A 21034-nucleotide genomic window follows, 5' to 3' on the forward strand; every position below is an offset into this window, starting at 1 on the left:
AGGAGACGGGGGAGAGCGGAGGGCGCAAGGCGGGGCGCGGCGTACAGGGCGAGGGCGGCCGAGCAGGGCGGGCTAGAGGTCACTCTCGCCATACAGCGCCGTGGAGAAGGACATGTAGTCCAGCGCACCGGGCACAGCGTCGGGGCCGGTGTAGGGGGCCATCCGCGCGATGCAGTACTCGGCCTGGTCTGGCGGCAGCTCGCGGCGAAGCTCATCCACGGTGATGTAGTTCTGCGGAGAGAGCGTGGTTAGGGCGGCCGTAAAGTGGCGCGGCGTGGTGCGGCACGGCCGCAAAGTCCGGCAACCATAAACCAACCAGTGCCGTCCCCGTTTTGGCTCCCTTCCTGGTACTACTTAGCACATGTGGATAGACACACCCACACGTATACGTGTACACCACGTATCTTAAAAATCAAATCATGTTGTCCAGTCTCTTTCCAAGCTAACTCGATATACTAATGACACCTAAAATCTCACGTGTCACATTGGTCTGCAATCGTCACGTGCTGGAGCAATAGCAGACACTCTGGTGGGACTTACAGATTCCTGGCGGCGGAGGGCTCACACTCACTCCTTGCGCTCTCTGGAGGCCTTGGCCATAAAGTCTGATTGTAATGAGCCCCCTGGCAGATTAAGATGACCTTCCAGGTTTGGACATCACTGCGGTGACAGCATCCAAAATCTGGCCAGGCTTAACCACGTAGCCTTGCCTCACCCAGGTGGCTCACAGCCTGGGGCTCTGCCTCCCCGCTCCCCTTTGCGCTTGCCCACCATAGGTATAACTTGGAAGCTGCTGCATTTTAGGAGCTTGACGGTCCAGGAAAGCTCACTCTGTGTCTCTGACCCACAAGGTCGGCCCCTGGCCCCATGCCCTACCTCTGCCAGAGTCTCCTAGGAACCAGCTTAAGAGAGGGTGGGCTGTCACCACCAACCCAAAAGTCAGGAGACCAGCCCCCATCTGGGGGCCTCAGTCTTCCTCCTCTACAAAATGAGTCACTTCAACTAGATCGTCTGAGGATCCTTCCAGCTCCAAGGTGCTAGGAGTCAAATGAGAGTGTCCTTGAACCTTGACCTCTTTGTTAGGTTCTGCCTTTATTCCCTTACAGATTGAGACATTTCAGAAATTATACTCCCTATTGGGTTTTGTTTCTCTTAACAATCTTTTCAGTTCTGAAGGAATGATGGCAAATGAGTTATCCTATGAATTTTACAAAAAGGAAACCCAGCCCCAGTAACTCCCCACTCCAACTTCCTCTGGACACTCTTTTGAGTCTTTTCTATAATATTAGAGAGATCAGATCCCTGGTCTAGAGCTGGTTGTGGGTCTGAGGGACATCCAGGTCCACCAATGACCATCTCAGACAGAGATCTGGCCTCCCTAGAGACAGCCTCTCTGCATCCCTCCTGCTTTTCCATTGCAAGCTGAGGCACGGCAGGACACCTGGGAAATCTGAAAACCCAATGCAGACCACTGCTCAGCGTAGAAAAATGAGAGAGAAACGCTTCCCACAGTCCCTCTCCCTGCTGCCACCCACAGTCCATGTCTGTGCAAGGGTGACGTCCCAGGGGTTCTCAGTTCGACTTCCACAGTCCAGTCACACACCCACATCACTCTACTGCCCTCCACCACCTGTCATTTCATCACAACTATGAATGAGTCCCTCACTGGTGTGCAGTGCCCCTGGCAGGGGACTCCCTTAAGCTGATTCTGTGTCCTGGTACCTTAGCTGAGCTCAAGGCATTACAGCAATGGGTAGAGGTGGGCAGCAATAAGAGGTGCCCTGGGACCCTTGAAGAAGAGCAGTTGAGGAGCTCGTGTCCCAGCCCTCCCCCTCTGGATCAGAATCCAGCCAGCGCCTACCATCCCGGCACAGTGCCCATGTCCCAGGAGACTCACCTTGTCCCCGGCCAGGATCTTGAAGGAAGCCATGACCTGGTCTGCCGTATCTGTGTCAGCTGTCTCTCGGGACATGAAGTCGATGAAGGCCTGGAATGTCACTACCCCTAGGCGGTTGGGGTCCACAATGCTCATGATGCGGGCAAATTCTGCCTCTCCCTGGAGGGAACAGCCAAGCCCAGGCCCATCAGCCCCTGGCCTGCTGGGAATATCTCATATGGACCTGAGGACCCTGGAGGCTCAGACAGCCTGTGGCTGGAAGAAGAGGGCACAGCAGCCTCCTGACCTAACCCTAACCGGGGCTGTCCTAAGGGTATGACAGGGACACACCACCCAACAGTGGAGACACAGCTCAGGGTTTCCCGCCCCCTACAGATGCCTGGGTTCCCCAAATTATGGACCAAAATAATAATGCCGATAATAATTATAATGACAACAATGATAATGATGGCTAACACCTACACAGCACATACTATATGCCTGGCTTTATATATTTTAATTCATTTAATTCTCACAACTATATGAGGTAAGGATATTATTTTCATTGTACAAATGAGAAATTGAGGCCCAGACAGGCTAAGTGATTTGCGCAGGGTCACATGGCCAGTAAGCAGCAGAGCTGGGATTTGAACTTGGCCAGTCTGGCTCTAGAACGTGTTTTCTCCCCACCACACTGTATTTCCTACATGCCAGACATGTGCCCAGCACTTGTGTAAGTTCCTTCAATTAACCCTTATAACAGTCCTACAGGGTCTCCCTCACTTCATCTGAGGCCACAAGCTGGTGACAGCAGGCTGGGATTTACTCACAGGTCCACCATGTCCAGCCCCAAGCCCCTGCCCTGCACTGGGCAATCTGTGGGCTCTGCACTTGGCACAAGGCCCAGGAGTCACCTGACTGCCCTGCTCAGAAAGTTTGCTTGAGGGGGCCAGACCAAGGTGGTCAGGGGGCCTGGGACAATGGCAAGGCAGTGTGGACCTGATTGGAGCCATCACCAGGGTGGAGAGAGAAATCTAAATTCCCATGTCCCATGTGAGATGAAGCAGAGCCAACCCCAAACCCAGAAAGTCCAGGACTGCCAGTACTTCCTGCCAGCCTCGGGGTGAGCCCAGCTGCCCACGGTGGGAGTGAGAAGCCCCGTCTCCACTGTAAGTACCAGAAGATGAACGGCATGGAGACCAAGGTGAGAAGGCCAGGCCTCCTCGACACAGGCCATGGCTGGGCCCGGCTTTCAGGGAGCATCTTCCCCAGGGACCAGAGACTCGAGGCTCCTCCGTGGAGGGCCTCCAGCCTGCCACCGTGCCACTGCCAGGACTCGGCCTCTCCCGCCAGCTGGCTTCTCCTCACCAGGGCAGGCAGAGGGTGGGGTTTACGTTACCATGTTGTAACCCATGGAGATAAGGCAGGCGCGGAAATCATCCGTGTCCATCATGCCTGTCTTCTTCTGTGGGGCAGTGGCACCGAGACACGAGGAGGGTCAGAAAGACGGGAGGAGGAAGGGCCGGCCCGGGGCCAGGACAGGGCACAGACGGCCAGAGGGGAGGATGAGGGTTATGGTTTGGGGGACATGAAGTGGGGGAAGGAACATGGAAGAGTAGACGCAAATACACATCCGGGGGAAACATCCACAGGAAGGAAGAAGACAGAGCAGGGAGATGCAAAGATTTGTCCACAGGATGAAGAACGGCCAGGAGAGAGGAGGGCCGGCACCAGGCAGGTTCCCACGAAAGATGAGCGAAGGCAGAGGCCAGAGGATGGAGCAGTGGGAGGAGGAGCCCGACACAGGGCGGGCACGGACAGCAGGAGAGACGAGCCCCACGGCCCACAGGAGGGGGACAGGGAGATCCAGACAGAGAGAAGAGAAAAAGGAAAAACGCGTTATTTCTCGCCCCAGATGCCACCCTGAGCATGCTCCATGCAGGAGGCAAGTACCTGGGGGTCGTTGCCAATATCATAACCCAAGCTGATGAGGCAGGCTTTGAACTCCTCGGGACCCAGTGTGCCGGAGTGATCCTGGGGCCGTGTTGCGCCAGGCAGAGAGCCATGCGGTGCCAGGGAGGTGGAGGCCGTGAGGGGCATGCCCCGGGGTGGGTGGCACAGTCTCAGCTGCAGGACCTGGGAGAGGCGAGGGTGGGGGCGGGGGAGGAGGGGAAATAAAAGTGCACACGGTTAGACACATGGACAAGGTTCCGGGGTGTGCCCTCTCCCAGCACACATAGCTCTGCTCCGGGAAACAGGGCCAGAGCGGAGCGCCATGAGCCATGAGGGCGAGCAGTTCCCCCAGGAGTGCCCCGGCCCAGCCCGCCTTCCCCAGGGGCTCCCCCCGCCCAGGTGCCTGGAGGGCCGTGAAGCAGGCAAGGGAGGTGGGCAGCACCGAAGCCCATGCCCCCCAACCCTATGGCCACCCCCAAGCCCCAGGGCACTGGGAAGGGGCAGCCCACTAATGCCCATCCTGTCTGGAGCTGGGATGAGAACCCAGGACAGCAGCTGACATCCTCGGCAGAGTGGCCCAAAGGCTGCCGGAAGGAGGGCAGGAGTCTCTGCTCCTCCGTCCCCTCGGGCAGAGGTGAGGGACAGTCCCCACAGCTGGGGGACAGCAAGCCTTCACCTGAGGGTTGATTCCTCAGGGCAGGCAAGCAAGGGTCAGGGGTACGTCTCTCTCCACCCACAATATGAGTGCTCGCCAAGAAAGCAGGAAGCTCATGGGACACCAGGACAGGCTTTCCAAGGCCAGCTTCATGGGGTGCACTGAGTCAGGGCAGGCTGATGGCAGCTCCCCAGCCCCTACACTTACACGGCAGCCCACACCCTGGGTGGACACTGCCCTCCAGGGCCCTGGGACAGCAGCTGGGGGCTGCGCTCAGCAAGCGCCAGGGTGGGGCTCACCCGGTCAAAGTGGTTGAAGGAGGCCCGAAATTCACTCATCTGCTCCTGGCTGATGCCCTTGGCGTCCCGGGTCAGGATCTGGTTCTCCACCTCATTGATGGTCCTGGCGATGGTGGTGAGCAGCTGCTCCCAGCCCACGCGGATGTGCTGCAGGTAGGTGAGGGGCCTGTCAGCAGAGGGGCTCCAGGCTGCCCTGCCCACTCCTCCCTCCAACTGTCCAAATGGCCAAAGCCACCAAACCCGGCCTTCCCTCTGGATTCTCAAAGTGTCACCAGCTGGAGAAGTCGGACAAGGACAACCTCCTAGGGCAGGGGACCCTAGATGGTGAAGGGGCAGGGTGGTGGCCTCTGCCTGGGGCAGCAGAGAGATCAGGGCTTGCCAACAGGTGTAGGATCAGGAAGGAGGGCACATCCAATAGCAGGAGAGACTCATGGACACTGACACACACACATAAGTGTGCACATACACGCCTGCACACGCATACTTTCATGGTCAAAACGAGCAGTCGTTTAGAAAACAGGTGCCTAAGCCAGTGTTTGGAGCCCACCAGCACCCAAATAACCAGGGGTGCTTATTAAAAATTGAGATTCCTGAGCTCTACCCCAGAACTAGTGAATCAAATGCTGGGGATGGGGCCTAGAAACGTGAACTCCTAACAAGTCCCTTGGGAAATCCAGAAGGCACTGAAGATGGAAGATGCAAAGCTTCAGGGGTGAAGAGTAGTGAGTTTATCCTCCTACGATAACCAGCTTCCTTGGAAGATGGGTAACCACCCCCACCCCCACCCTGGGGGAGAACAGAAGGGACACAGGCCCCCTCCTGGAGGCACAAGGCCAGCCCACCCACCTCCATGGTGTAGTTGGTGTGCTTGTTGTCAAAGATGAGTGCCTCCTGGATGAGCTGGTGGTCACCCTCCAGCTGGTCGATCTTTGGCTTGTAGTTGACGATGCTCTTCTCGTACTGCCGCAGGTGGCTGAGCTGGTCCTCCAGGGTCCCGTGCATCTCGATGGAGATCCTCCCGATCTCCTGCTCATTCGGAAGAAGGAACCTTGTCAGACCACCCGTGGGGTGGGGACTACGGCCCCCAAGGTCACTGGCTAAATCTCAGATGATTCTTGGTTCTCCTCCCAGCCCTAGGGAGGCCATCACTGGTAATTACTAAGGCACATTTAGTGTGAGTGCTCCTTGGTGTGGAAACCGCATCATAAAGGTGCACAGCAAGCACTGTTATCATTGGATGAAACACCTCTGCCTCTCAGGCACCTGTCAGCCTCAGGGAGGGATGCAGGGTCAGTGGCTAACCTAAATGTTCACTCCTTTGCTTGCTATTTAAACCCCTTCCCAAGCCTTATTCCCTAACATAGTCGTCGCAGGGACCCACTGAGCTAGGACCCTCACAGCCCAGCACGCCTGGCTCACCCCCTCAGGGGCCACGTTCTCGCTCCTGCCGCTCTGCCCCTTGGGGTCCTCACCCTGGCCACCTAATCCCACCCACCCTGCAGGCCAGGCCAAATGCCCATTTCTGTCTGACATTCATCCACGCAAGCAAACCTCGCTTGTCAACGCACTTTCTGTCCTCTCAACTCAAGCCAGCAGATACTTCCCGAGTGGCTACTAAGCACAATATGTGGGGGGCGGGGGGTGGCACACACAAACGTGAACTTGCCATGGTCTCTGCCCTCAAGGAGCTCAGAGGCCATGTGCTAGTCGGAGCACCCCCCTAGCTAGCCCACACAATTCAGCAACAAATCCTACACTTGACCGGGGTTTGGTTCTCTCTCTCGGGAGATCATCCTCTTAGCCCAAGCTCATCGCTCAGGAGAAGAAGTAAGGGAGGAAGAGGAGACCTGGTCAATAAGAGCCACCCAAGGGACCAAGCTGAATTGGACACTCAGGGCCGACCCTCCTGTGGGACTGTCATATGTGGCTCCCTGGCTGTCCTTGTGTCGGTCTTTGCTCCATATTAGATACCGGGATGAAGCCTTCAGGCCTTCCCTGCAGAGGCCTCTACACCCCTCTGCAGCACAGCAGACCAGGCCTGGGCTCAGGGCCTCAGTCCTCCTGGGTCCCACCTGGAGAGACAGGCAACCTGGCTGGGATAGAGCTGGGGTGGGGTGGGAGCCCTGAGCTCGACTCCCCAAGGCGGGACCTACCTCCATCTTGGTCTGGATCCAAGGCCCGATAACGTTGGCCTGGGCCCCGAATTGCTTGCGTAGCCTCTCGTTGTGCTGCTGGCGGGCGTGCTCCTCTGTCAGAGCCTGGTCCCTCCGTGGCACCAGCTGCCGCACCTGGGGTGGGAACAACCATGGGACTCTGGGGATGGTCCAGCCATCTGTCCGAGGAGGAAATGGAGGACCCACATGGGGAAGGGGCCAGACAGCAACGGAACAGGAGTGAAGATGTTGACCTGTTCCAGAAATTCAATCATTCGCTAGCTAGACACACAATGAGTGTTTACTGTATGACAATTTAAAACATGAAATCAACAAAAATCAATCAACAAAAAAAAGACAAAAATCCCTGCCCTTATGAAACTCACATGGTCCCATTTGCCATTGATCTCCTGAGGCGTAATGGTTGTGTAGGGGTTGGTGCCCGCCATGTTGACGTGGTAGGTCTGGACGATCTTGGACACCTCGTTGTGGATGCCCAGGATGGCCAGGCGCTCCTTGTCGGCATCGGGGAGGGTGGCCTTGAACTGCTCGTGGGCTGTGGTCAGTCCCTGGACAGACACAGGGATGGAGGAATGCAGTCACTCAGGCGGCTGGTGCCTGCCCTGGGCAAGAGGAGCAAGGGGAGCCCTTGGGGTTCAGGTTGAGGTGGGTGGAGGGGCCACAGGAGCGGGGCCCACACCAGCTGGGAGGCATCAAATCAAAGATTATCACAGCTGAGAACCGGGATGGCAGGGATGGCCCCAGGAGGGTGACGGCAGAGTCATCAAAGCAACAGCTTCATCCTCGGGGCTGGGGAAACTGGCAGAAACCACCCTGGGACATTCACTATCCCAGAGTCATATCTGGGGCAAGGGGTCTCCCAGAGGTCTGTCCCCCAGGTGACCTCCCCCCGCCCCGCCTCCAGCACTGGCTTCCTCAGCTCTTTGCAAAGCCTTTTAAATCTAATACTTTGCAGCTGTATAAAAGGTTGACGAAGCTGTTAATTGACATGAAATGAGCTCCAAGATAAATGTTCAATTAAAAATCAAGGTTCAGAAAACAGTACATAATAAAAGCTATTTTTTGTGTTTTTATTAAAAAAAGGCATAGAAAAAAACATGGAAATAAACATACTTGTTTGTGTATGCAGACTGTGGTCATGTGCTTACCTGGGGGTCAGGGGGACCTGAGAAGAAGGGAGATTTTTTTTTTTTTTGAGACAGTCTCACTCTGTCGCCCAGGCTAGAATGCCGTGGCATTGGCCTAGCTCACAGCAACCTCCAACTCCTAGGCTCAAGCGATCCTCCTGCCTCAGCCTCCCAAGTAGCTGGGACTACAGGTGAACACTCCCATGCCCAGCTAATTTTTTCTATTTTTAGTAGAGATGGGGTCTTGCTCTTGCTCAGGTTGGTCTCAAGCGATCCTCCCACCTCGGCCTTCCAGAGTGCTAGGATTACAGGCGTGAGCCACCGCACCCGGCCAAGAAGGGAGACCTTATTGCACACCCTTTTTATTTTTTGGATTTTATACCATGTGCATATATTAGCTCATCAAAATAAATAAAATGCAAAGGTTTCATATCTACACAATCCTTTAGATGCTCTTCCTCAGTCCCCTACCCTAAAGGGGCAAGTCGTGCAGGAGTGTGACCTGCAGAGTGTGGGCCGTGGCAGCTGGGGGAGCGGCTGCTGGGGCGGGGCGTGAGGCACACCTGGATCTCCTCGATGGTGTGCACGATGAAGGTGTCCTGCAGGTCCTCCATGGCCCCCTCCATCCAGTTGTTGAAGGGCGCGGCCCGCTTGGCGTACTCCAGATACAGCTGGTCGATGGTCTCCAGCAGTTTCTCTGTCCGCTGAGAGGGCCAAATGGGGTGGGGGTGGGGGTGTTTAGCAAAGTGATGTCCAGAATCATCCCCCCACCTCTATTAAGGTTCTCCTGTGAGCCCCAAGGGGTCCAGGTTGAGGAGCACTGTATGGACCACCTCGCACTGCAGTCGCCTGGCCTGGCCCCCAGAGTGTCTGGTTTGTAGAACAGGAAAGTTCTCAAATGGCTGAGGTTGGACTGTTAAGTGCACTAAACTGGGAGGATATGTTAAGGCAAGAGGGGAGGCACCTCCGTCAGGGCAAAGACCAAATCCTGTGCCAACGTGAATCTTCCAGTTAGGCCAGGGGTAGGGGAGGGCCGGGGAACCCCTGGAGTTTTAGCCCAAAGCAAAGAGAGCCCTGAAGCAGGAAGGGGCACCGCACAGAGCTGCCGGCTGCTAGGCGCAGGCCCCGATCTCCCTCCAGGGCCCCTCACCTCTAGAGCTTCCCTCCGCTTCTGAGTTAGGGCCCCCAGATTGTCCCACTGGTCACAGATCTTTTGGCAACGGGCGTTGACACTGGGTGAGTCATAATAGTCCAGCTCACTGGGGAGGGAAGAGACAAGGAAGTTGGGCGACCTGGGTTAATTCCATGGTCCTCTCCCTCTCCCTAGGGTGGGGGGCACTAGTGGTACAGGAAGATCCAAGGGTACTCCCTTCATCAGACCTTCCAGGTACCCTTCCCACCCCACCCCCTTTCAGGAGACCAGCAGGGAGGAGACCAGAGGCCAGTCCTCCTCTCCAATGGCCCCTGCCCAACCAAGGCTGGAGGTGACACCAGCCTTTACCCCAACACCTAATGTCAGGGAGCTACCGAGGCCCAACGGGAAAGCTCAGAGCCAAGGCTTGGTCATTCTCGGCTCCTGCAGTAGCCACAGGTGAGGAAGGAGGCCTGCACCAGGATGGGAGTGGTCACAGGCTCATCACCCCTGCAGCGGGGATGCTCCTGTCTTCTGTATCGACTCCCTTCTCATCTAGGCACCCATCTGCACCCACCCTTCTCGCTTTCCACGGCCACACCCCCATCTCCCATAGCGGCTGAGAACGCCAAGCCCCACCCCCTCACTGGGGGCCATGGGGTAGGGTGCCAGGGCCGCCTACTTGAGCTCCTGTGCGATGGCAGCGATCTGCTCCACGCGGTCCTGGTGGGCGGCCAGGTCGCTCTCGAAGGCCTCGTGCTTCTTGAGCAGGGCCTTGATCTCCGAGAGCGTGGCTGTCTCATAATCCTTCTGCCGCAGCATGGCCTCTTTGCCTGAGTTCAGAGAGAGCGGCACGCGGCTGAGCAGGAGCAGGGACTGGGGGGGCATCTTCTTGGCCCTGACCCTCCACCCACCCCACAGGGCCCCAGGAGCTCCACTTCTGGGGGCACTTCCCAAGGAGGCATCCACTGTACGGCGATCTGCAAGGCCCAGGCTGTGTTCCCACATGGCATTTCTGTCCTATCCTCTACTCTTTTTTCTTAAATCAGGATGATAATATAATGAATTTAGAAAAAAAAATTATAGATAAGCCTACTTATCTACCCCTATTCAGTCTTTCCTTATATGGATGTTCTGTTAAAACACCGGGCATACATAAGTCATATTTCCTGCTTTCAAAATATTTAGCAGCGCATTATCAGAATTTCTGCTTCGGCTCTGTGGTCTTCCACGTACCCCTCTTACAGCTGTGCAGACGTCCCGTCGAGTGTCTGCACAAGCACTGACGTAGCCACTCACTGCCTCCCGTGGGGCACTTAGGCCCCTTGGCTTGCGCTATCACAGATGTGCAAACCAGATGTGCAAACATCTCCAGGCATGTGATCTCCCCCGTGGTTAGGGTTAACTCTTTGGACAGTCTCAAGAAATGGAAAGTCCAGATTAGAGAATAATAAAATCGTTAGGTGTGGATACATATGGCCAAACTGCTGTCCCCAGAGGTTGTGCTGGCATGCCGGCACTTCTCATGCTCTTACTGGTAGCTGGCAAGCTCATGAGGCCAATCCTTGCCCTGTGCCTTGGCTGTGAGCTGTTCCTTGGCCCAACAGAGGACACATGCTAGAAGCAGCACATGGTGAATGGGTACAATCTCCACCATCTCCCTTCTGCTCTGCCGCATCCACGCCTGGATAAGTAACTCTGCACATGCCTAGTGGAGCAGCACCTCTGGTCACTGCGTGTGAAGCCCAGCACACGAATTCATCACAGGGCACTAACCCAAACCCCCTTAGCTGAGGCAGGCACTCTTGTCCCCTACGCCAAGCCGAGCCACTCTCAAATGGCCTTAGGGTATGGTCCTCCCTACTCATCTCCAGCCTAAGGTTTGAGGAGCACAAAACCGGGCTGAATGGGGGAGTCCTGACCTCCACTGGCCAACGGGTCTGCCCCAGGGGTTCCAGCTGAAATGGCCAGCAAGGCCCGAGGAGACGGACAGCCCACCCGCCCCCCTGCAGCCCTGCCCAGGTTCCGAAGAAAAGACTATCCTCCGACGATATGACTGTCTCTCTTCAGAGTGAACCTCAGCTGCCAAAAAGCAGACACCAGACACAGCCCAAAGTGCCTCAAGGTTGGAGTAACAGGGACATACGTGTCCTAAGGTGAGGGTGCTGGTTCCTGCCACAGGAGGCTGGGCAGTGGAGGGAGCAGAGGACATCGCGGGGTACTCCTGCCCGAGTGCACCGCCTGCCCGGCACTGCGTGTGCAACATACTTATGATATTTACACTTCACAACGACCCCACGGGGGGGTTGTATTTAGCTTGAAGAGCATCCCTGAGAACCTCAGAATGTGATCTTATTTGGAAATAGGGTCTTTGCAGACGTAATTAGTTAAGACAAGGTTATACTAGGTGAGGGTGGGCCCTACAGTCAATGACTGGTCTTTATTAGAGAAAGGAAAGGGAGGTTCAGTCACAGAGATACCAAGAGAAGCTATGTGAGGTCAGAGGCAGAGGCTGGGGCGATGCAGCTACAAGCCAAGGGACACCCAGGACTGCTGCAGCCACCAAAGCTGGGAGGCAGCGTGGGACGGCGTCTCTGGGGCCTCCAGAAGGAACCAGCCCCGCTGACACCTCAATTTAGGACATCTGGCCTCCCGACCGGAGAGAGAATAAGTGTCTGCTGTTTTAAGCCACCAAGTTTGTGGAAATCTGTTACAGCAGCCCTAGGAAACTGATACAGGAGGGCGCGTCGTCGTCCCGGGGGGCCAGTCACCCCTCCAAACTGACACTGCTTCTAAGTGGCGGATTCTAAGAGTCAGGATTCAAACCCAACCTAACTGACTCAGGGGAGGAAGAATCAATTACTGTGACAAGAACAATTAAAAACTAACACTTACATGGCATTGCACAGCGCCAGGAACTCCTCAGTACTTTGTATGTATTAATTGATTTAATTCTCATAAACCCATGCTGTTGGTACTGTCATTATCCCCACTTTACAGATAAGGAAACTGAGACAACCAAAAGGCTAATGAACTTGCCTAATGCCACAGAACTAGTAAGAGACAAAATGAAAAAAACAAAAAGCAAGAGGAGAACAGAGTTGCGGCTGGTGGCAGAGGAAAGCCAGACCCCGGGGGAGGCAGAGCTGGGTTGGCCTTACCGTCAGTCCAGGCCTCGTGGATGGAGGCCTTCTGCCGGAACTTCTCCGCCAGGTGGTCGAGCCGCTCCAGCCTCCGGATCTCGTTCAGCAGCCACTCCTCATAGCCCTTCTCCACCTGCTCCAGGCAGCCCCAGGCGTTGTTGATGTCCTGCGGGGAGGAGAGGTGCAGGGTCAGGGCCCAGACCCCCTCCCGAGCCGAGCCCCCTGCCTGCTCCATGCCTCCCATCTCTGCCCCATATCGTCCCACCCCAGCTCCCACTGGCATTTCCCTGGGCTCTCAGGAGCCAGGCCTCCTGGCAAGGCTTGGGGCCTAAGTCCACAAGGGTCAGCGAGCTACAGGGCTTTGAGCGTGGAGCCCTGAGAGGAAAGAGGCCAAGGCCCTCCCTGCCCAGAGCTGGCTTCTGACAGGACTCTAACCAATCCCAGGGGTCCTGGGGCCAGCCAGGTACACAGAGCAATGAAAAAGGCAAGCAGGCATCGGAGCCGCCCAGCCTTCCTGTGTTCCTGGATCCATCCGTGGGCTCAGGCCTCTGGGCAGTAGTAGCCTGGAGCCTGCAGGGACCTTGGCCTGGACAAGCCAGCAACAATTCCAAGAGGACAAATGCCAAGTGCAAACCCACACCCCTTCAGACAGGCGATTCCCTCCAGCTCATGCAAGGATGCCCAGCTGAGCAGTGACTGGGGCTGGCCCTGCATGCCACCCCCCCAACACGTGTCCTGGGCCAGGCTGCATCTGCCCCAAGGAAGGGGCACTTTGCCTGATTCTCACAGAGCACCCTCTGGCTAGCAGCAGCTCTGGCCTCCTAAAACCTACTGATTCCGCCTTGGAACACATAAGAGGACTGCAGTTTTCCCAACTGCGTACACTACGTCAAAGTCTCTTTTTTTTCCCTTTGTGATGCCCTGGATGCTGCCTCTCCCAGCGCTGCTTTCGCCCGTCCCCTCCGGCCGTACATGCCTGTGAGCTCTTGTTACTCTTCACTTTAAAAACAAAAGGTGAACCTGTTAAATTTTCTTCTGTGTGTTTCTCTGGCTTATAAAATTTTTCCCTAAGTCCTGGGGACAGGGTAAGGAGAATGAATAACAAAAAGTGACACAGGCTGGGCATGGTGGCTCACGCCTGTGATCCTAGCACTTTGGGAGACACAGGAGGGGGCATCGCTTGAGGCCAGGAGTTCAAGACCAGCCTGAGCAACAGCAAGATCCCATCTCTACTGAAAACAGAAAAAACCAGCAGGGCGTTGTGGCACGAGCCTGTAGTCCCGGCTACTTGGGAGGCTGAGGCAGGAGGATCGCTTGAGCCCAGGAGTTTGAGGTTGCTGTGAGCTAGGATGATGCCGCTGTACTCCAGCCCAAGCAACAGAGTGAGACCTTGTCTCAAAAAAAAAAAAAGAGAATGAAAAAGTGACATAAAAGAAGAATATTTCATGACAGGGAAAGCTGGTCACAATATATTGATTTTTTTTTAAGCAGCTTATTATATAAAACATGCTTTAGAATTCCCTTAAAAATTATATTTATATGGAAAAACTAAAAGGATCTTTTAAAAAGGCTTTTTTAAAAGTTGATATTGGGTAGTAAGACTGTAAGTAATTTCTATTTTCTGTACTTTGCTTATTTGTATCTTTCCAATATCATACCAAAAAACAAAGTCTGTTATTTGTTTTAGGTAATAAATTTTTTTTTAAGTACTTAATGATTCTATGGAAGTAAAAATTAACTTTACTGCTATTGAATTATGCCCTGTTTGGTTTACTATGTCCAGAGGCATTTTGTTTACAAAGGTGATAGGGGGATGCTGCGGAGGTCTGGAGTGGATGCTCAGGGATCTGGAAAGACAAACCGGACCCAGAATGGCCAGGGAGGGGCCGCCCCATGGCTGAGTTTGGGTGGATGCTCAGAGATCTGGAAGGACAAACCAGACCCAGAATGGCCAGGGAGGGGCCGCCCCATGGCTGAGTTTGGGTGCCAGCCTGGGTGTAATGTGAAGGAGAGAAGGTTTCTGGAGCAGGGCATGCAGGTGGAAGCAGAAGCGCTCCCTTCCTGCGATGCTGCATTTGACCACAACTAGACGCAGCTCAAAGTGGACAGTAAGGTCGGGGCCCAAGCTCGGCCGCCGGTGCTCACCGAGACCATCCTGCCCTCGGAGGGCATGAAGGCGGGCCGGTTGCTGAGCCGCAGCTTGGTCTGCAGCGTGTTGAAGTTGATCTCCAGCTGGCACTTCTCCTGCACCTTGGGGGGCTTGTGCAGACGCCGGTAGTCTCGGAAGTCCTCCAGCTTCTGCTGCATGGCATGCATGGTGTTCTCGGGCACCCGGTTCTCCAGCCACGGGATGGTGCGGCGGATCCACTCCAGCAGCTGGTGGGGGCAGGGGAACGGGGCGGGGGTGTGGATGCTGGCAGGGAGTGTGCGAAGGCTGGCCTTCCCCTCCTCCTGGCCTCCCCCTCCTCCCAACAGTCCTTCCCACATGGAGAACAGGTACCAGGGAGGGGTCTCTCCCGATAGCACACTCTTTCCCCACTACCGCCCTAGGGCATTCCCAGGCTGCGAGACCAGGTTCCAGAGAGCTCGCTTGGCTACCAGGGCACGTTAACTCATAGCCACATCACTCAACCTCTCCGCTCTCCCTGCTCGGAACCATAGACCGGTGGACACACAGCTTGACTAAGACGCAGGAAACCCGAGTTGCAGTGCTAGGTCCTAGCTGCCTGGGCTCCAGTTTCCTCATCTATACATGGACGGGGTTAACAGCTGTTCCCCGAGGTCCTTGCCACCTGACCTAGGAATCTAGAATGTGGGTCCCTGACTCAAAAGGGAAGAGGCTGGTTTGGGGGCAGAGAGCTGGCCCGGAGCACAGGCAGGCAGCAGCCTGGATTGTTTTCCTTGAGCCGAGGTGACGGCGGTGGAGAAGATGGGGAAGCGGTGGACATGACGACAGGAAATACACTGAACACCGCGCAGCGCCAGGCACAACGCTGAATGAACCCATCTGAATGACCACAGGAGCCCATGATCGTTCCCACGTCACGGCGGAGGCAACCACGGCACTGCTGGGTCATGTGACTGGCCAAAGTGCCCCAGCTGGAAGGGCAGAGCAGGGACTTAAACCTGGGCACGTGGGCTCGAGAACTGGGTCCTTACTGCGCAGGACAACAGGTCCACCAAGAGGCTGGGTTGAGTGGTTCCAAAGTTGAATTATTTCGAGTGAGAAGCAAGTGGAGTCTTAGCTCCAATGTAGCCAATGGCAGAACAGGAAGCCCTGCCCTGTCCCATCCTGTCCCCTGGGTGGGCCCAGCCGCTATGCGAGCCTGAGCCAGCACTGACTTACCAAGGTCTGTGCCCTCTCAGGAGCAGACACACTCCTTTTCTAGTCTGAGCAAAAGTCACAGACCAACAGGACGCCAGGCTGGAAAGGCCTGTGAGATCCCCCGGCTCAACTTGTACTTAAGAAGTGAAAAAAACCAAGCCCCACTTTGATCCTTTCTGGGAGCACCGGAGCAGAGCCCACGCTGGCCCGGGTTAACTGTGCTGGGCTCGTGGACTACACCCAGCCTGGACAATGCTCTAGGGATGGATTTGGAGGTATAGGTTCTGGGGGCTCCTTTTCTCTCAGGGTGGGGAGGGCAGGGCCTTGCTGGTACCCAGCCAAGAGAACCCAGGGGGTACCCACATCACTGGCCAGCTTCTCGTAGTCTTCCATGAGCTGCTCGTTCTCCTGGTTGACGGCCAACACCTTGCAGATGCGATTGGCTGCCGTCTCCGCCTGGCAACAAGACAGACAGAGTCAAGACCAGCCGGCCCCAGCAGCAGGGGCACCTGGTACACACCTGTGCTAGCAAAGCCCCTCGCATCCCATCCCCGCAGCTCCGCGTGGTTGGAATGGAGCCCCTGAGGCTTTGGTCACATCTCCCCGCTTCCTCCTCACCATCCTCTATGCCAGCTTGTGGCCAAGCCCTGTGGGTCAGGTAAGCCTGGACAGAGGTCTTGGTGGCTGAACTGGGCCCCCAGAGAAGGGCTGAGGTTGAGGCCCAACATGCATGTTGGGAAGAAACTAATCCAATCGCTGATACAGTCAAAACACTCAGGTCGGGTGGGGAGGTGGGAAAATTCCTGTCCATCCTGGAATTCCAAGTGCGGGCCCTGGAATCCCAAGGCTCAGGACCTCAGGCTGAATCCGCCAGAATCTTAGAGATGTGGGAATTCAAATCTGGGAGTCCTGGGACAAAGCGCAGACTAAGAGGCAGTGGGGCCGCTCAGGGTCCCTACAGTCTCCCAAGGCTCCTGGCCCAAAGCCCAAAGCACTTCAGAGAAAAATGAGGGACCCTCTACTGCACCAAAGGCAAGACTTAAGGACCAACCCCGCAAGGGCAGGATGCCTGGAAAGCCCAGCATGGGCACCTCCGGGACAGCCAATACCCACCACGTGCTGCCTGCTGGGCCAGCAGGGACCCCAGACGAGGGGGCTGAATGATAATCAGACGCAAAGAGCTGGAAACCCCAGGGGGACGCCACCTTCTAAGGCTGTGGAGGGTACTGTGCACCTAACACCGGCTGGGTTTGCTCAGGTGGTTTTAAATTCAGCTGTGTTCTTGTGCATATTCTAACCCTCCACCAGGGGGAAGTGAACTCAAAGCCTTTGGGGGGCCATTGGGGAGAAGACGGATATGCATCCTGGGACCCAGAGAAAAGTGTCCTGCAGATGATAAAGGACGCCTGGTTTACAGGGTAGAAAGACAGGCCTCACAACCGGTTGACAAATTAGACAAAATGGGTTTCAACTGCAGCAAGACAAACTGAGGCAGGGCGTAAGAAAGAACTTCCTGAGAATATATGTGCTCAGAATTGGAAGGAATGACTAAGACGACGTAAATGTTTTCTCCATGAAGAACTTTGCGAGTAAGACCTATGCCCACCAGATCACGTGCTGTGTGGATGACTGCGCTGGGGGTGGGGGCAGGATGAGATCATCCTGAAGGTCCTCTCTGGCGCACTGTCGGGGCCAGGTGTCAGAGCGGTTGGGACTCCACAAGGAGAATGTGGAATTGTCCAGAGGGCGATGTACGAGTCCTCTGAGTGCGGATGCTGAGCCCCAGGGCTAAAGAAACTGAGGCAGGGAGTCACAGCCTGAGACCCCCGTCCCCTGACCCCGCCTCGACTCTCTCCTAGAGAAGCCGAGGCCACTTCTCACACAGAACTCCGACTGTCATCCTCTCGACAGCCAACGAGCAACCACCAGGAGTCCCAAGAGACAACGGGGAGGGAAATCCCTCCCCTGTCCAGAAGTTGGGGCCCCAGAAAGAGAGCAGGTCGTGGGGACCAGGCCAGTGCCCCATGAGGCTGGCTGGGGGTAGCATCTGCCTGAGGCACGAGGCCACGTGTCCTCCAGGGTGACATGTATGTGGGGACAGGGGTGGCTGCAGACCCCAGCCACAGACGTGCTCCCGAGCAGATAAGAACCACAGGCAGCTGCTCACCGTGGGCAAGTCGCAGCTGCTGCCGTGACCTTCCTCAGATAAAGCCCACCTTAGCCTTGTCACTCTCCTGATTCATCAGCCCAAGGGACATAAACTTTGATGTGTGTCAGTTTATCCAGCTGGGGGACAGAGTGAGACCTGCACTCATGGGATTTTAGGAGACGTGTCCTGTGGGCCCCCAGAACCTCGCCCGTCCCCCAGAGCCTGGCGACTGCTCCAGGGTCAAAGGAGGCTCCTTTTGGATGATGTCTGGGGGAGATTCCGGGTGGGCCTCCTGGGGACTTTTCACAAAGATCCAGCCTCTTTCCCACGCCCGTGTCTCAGTCTGTCCCCTCCCAAGCTGGCCTCATCCAAACACAGGCCCACTGGGAACTCTCATCTCTATAACCAGCAGAGAACACCTGGGCATCGCAGAACAAAAGAGCCTGTCCGCAAACCCCACCCAGATGCCTCGAGGGACAGCCCAGCCCCTACCATACCTTTAGGAAGCAAGTTCCTGAAATCTAGGTTTGATTTTTAGAATAAAATGACAGGCAGAATCCTCAGAACCTCGTGCCTTCCCTGCTCTCGCTGCCCAACTTCCTCCCCCAGGCCGGCTGCGCCCCCCAGAGGAAGCTGCAGGGTGGTGGCTCAGCCTCGCTGCCACAGCGGTGGCTCTGCGAAGAGGGCACAGTCACCCACCAACCTCAGCGCGAGAGGGGAGAGGAGGTCAGCTCGCGGGCCAAGCCCAGGCAGGCGCGCAGGGCCCAGTGCCCGGAGTGGAAGGGCAGCCAGGCCTACCCCAGTCACCCCCATTTTCCAGCTTTCCAGCTCTTCTCTCACCTGGCTGCCAAGAACCCCTCGCGTTATGGGGGACTTAACGGAGAGGCCACCAGGACCACCACGTACATAAAGAATCTCATGGAGACTGCTTCAGTTCCCAAGCCCAAAGAAGAGATTTGTTCTAGGAGAGGAAAGATGCTTCCCCTGAGAGAACCTCAGAGATTGAAACGCCTTCAGAAGGAAGCCTGGGAGAGCCCTGGCTCCAGGCTGCTCCTGCAAGCGGAGATGGGTGGCTCTGGACCCCATGCTAGAAGAACCAGAAGGCAAAGACCTTTCCAACGTCAACAGGATTCATACAGGATAGTGTTACATAAGCACAGATACTCAATGGGCTGAGGAGATATTCTACAGAAATAGGCAAGATGTTTACTTCCAAGTGCCAAAGGAGATTACAGAAATTCGTGTTTCCTGTTGCCTAGTTCATATTTTCCTATTTTTCATGACCTACTTTAAACTGTGCTATTATATAACTTAACACACAACAACACTCTTAGTTTTATACTAAAAAGGGGTGTGTGTGTAAGCCAGGGGCGCATCCCTGGAGCACTCGGCTATCCCAAGCCAAACTGCTGCCCTGATAGTCAGCACCCAACTACTTGGCACAGGTACAGGCTAGAGAGGAACTGTCCTCAACTAAGATGACATAAAACATCCAAACGTGGCCAAATGGCGCACTGTGGCTCGCCACTCACAACCCACAGATTCACATGAATGCCACGAGGGTCTCATCTGTGACATTTTTAGTCAAAAATTTCCCAACTCCAGCTTGAACTGCCCATTTCCTGCTTCCCAGAGCTACCCACTGCTCTTTCCCCTCGTCCAGAGTCGGCCACCACGCCTGGGGTTCCTGCTCCGGGGCCCATCGATCAGCAAGGGTCTTGGACCAAGCACCTGGGCCTCCCCGAGGTGGGCGGTGGGGCTGGGTAACCGGGGAGGAGCTGGCACCCAGGGCACCACAGCCCCGCCTTCGGCTGCCACCCCAGCTTTGCCCTGGAACTCCTGCCCCACTCTCTCGCATCTCAGAGCGTCTGCACAAGCCACGACCACCTTCCTCAACAGCACTTGCTGTGACCCTTCCAGCCCTCGCTGAGCCTTTCCCTGTGGAGCCCTGCTCAACCCCAAGACTTGCAAGCTCAAGTGTTGGCTGCTGTTCCAGAAACCTCGGGGCCTGCAGGCCCACGGCTGCGACTGCCCTGCTCAGACTGGAGCCGAGCAGAGCACAGGCTGGACTGCAGCCATCGCCGGCTTCTTCTTTTTAGGGTTTTCCCAGATGGATCATGAATTTACATCAGATCAAGTTCATGCCTTCAAGCGTTGTGTCTCAGAAACAGTAGACCATGAACTTTAAAGCCAACTACATAAACAAAATCTTAACGCTTTCCCCGCATTCTAAATCCCTGTAGGGGAAGAGGAGGGGAAAGGAAAGCAGAGAAACAATTAGAACCCAAACCGGCCATCGAACTGAAGTTGGTCCTCATCCACTGAGGAAAATCACTCACACAGACCTGGACGCATCTGCCTGCTTGTAAGAGCACGCACAGTGGCTCGGTGCCTTTCTAGTTCCACCACGCAAGGGGTGGCGACAGAAAGACGAGAGAGGATGGAGAGCGCTGGGCGTGGGTTTTAGAAGATTCCCCCCACTGGCGCCAGCCACCGAGGCAGTCAAGACCAGAAGGATCTCCCTTCACCAGCCAGCTCCCCACAGCACAGCAGGGACCCCCGCTTCATTGCCCTGCTCAGCTCTGAGTAGCTGTCCTAGAAGTGACTGGGGACAACTCTGGGTAGGACCCCTGAGCCGGGACACGAGAGCACCACCACCACCACCCTCCCCCAGCTGGTGACCTTGACCTTGGGTGTGGACAAGAGAGCGTGAAATGGTTGCAACAGGGATGAGTGAAGGGAAGAGGGAATGGGGGAGGTGGTATGAGATTTGGGAAGGGAGGCAGGCTGCCACACGCACCCCCCAATACACACGCACCCGCCCACATACAGACGCACACCCACATACACACCCCCCACATACACACCTCCCCACATATGCCCCCCCAAAACATGTCCCCCCCATACATACACACCCCACCAGAGCCCACATACTCCCTTCCAAGCATTTTCATCAGCCAGGACACAGAGAAGGCTTCAGAGACAGGTAAGGCCAGTGTCGACGGGCATGAAGCTCAGGGCAGAACCCCCGAGGGAGGACGGGGGAAAGTGGAGGAGGAGGGAAGAGAGCTGGAAAGAGGGAAAACCACAGCAGAGAGCTCAGCATGGCCATGGTCACGGCCAAGGGCCTGCTCTGTGGTTACCAGGCCAGGAGGCCAACCAAGGCCAAATAGAGAGCTGCTGCTCACGTCCTGGCTAAAA

The 21034-nt window shown here is 55.9% G+C and overlaps 1 protein-coding gene across 3 annotated transcripts in view; it reads right to left on the reverse strand.

The window, feature by feature from the left end:
• Nucleotide 1: 1 nt before the first annotated feature.
• The window catches only part of ACTN1 (actinin, alpha 1), a 94927-nt gene continuing 73894 nt past the window's right edge, over nt 2-21034 (reverse strand). Inside the window, exons 9-22 of one of the 3 annotated variants that reach the window (XM_012656171.1) lie at nt 16048-16140; nt 14505-14735; nt 12378-12525; nt 9899-10049; nt 9235-9343; nt 8648-8788; nt 7323-7505; nt 6937-7071; nt 5630-5809; nt 4784-4930; nt 3830-3910; nt 3276-3341; nt 1898-2056; nt 2-231 (exon numbers count right to left, since the gene is read on the reverse strand). In XM_012656171.1, coding sequence (XP_012511625.1) covers nt 73-231; nt 1898-2056; nt 3276-3341; nt 3830-3910; nt 4784-4930; nt 5630-5809; nt 6937-7071; nt 7323-7505; nt 8648-8788; nt 9235-9343; nt 9899-10049; nt 12378-12525; nt 14505-14735; nt 16048-16140 — 1983 coding nt within the window. In that variant the 3' untranslated portion in view covers nt 2-72. The remainder of the gene's footprint in view (nt 232-1897; nt 2057-3275; nt 3342-3829; nt 3911-4783; nt 4931-5629; nt 5810-6936; nt 7072-7322; nt 7506-8647; nt 8789-9234; nt 9344-9898; nt 10050-12377; nt 12526-14504; nt 14736-16047; nt 16141-21034) is intronic. The other 2 variants (XM_012656169.1, XM_012656170.1) reach the window with 2 other exon arrangements.

This window comes from Propithecus coquereli, unplaced genomic scaffold (genome assembly GCF_000956105.1).
Source record: "Propithecus coquereli isolate 6110/MARCELLA unplaced genomic scaffold, Pcoq_1.0 Scaffold5, whole genome shotgun sequence".
NCBI classification, from domain to species: Eukaryota; Metazoa; Chordata; class Mammalia; order Primates; family Indriidae; genus Propithecus; species Propithecus coquereli.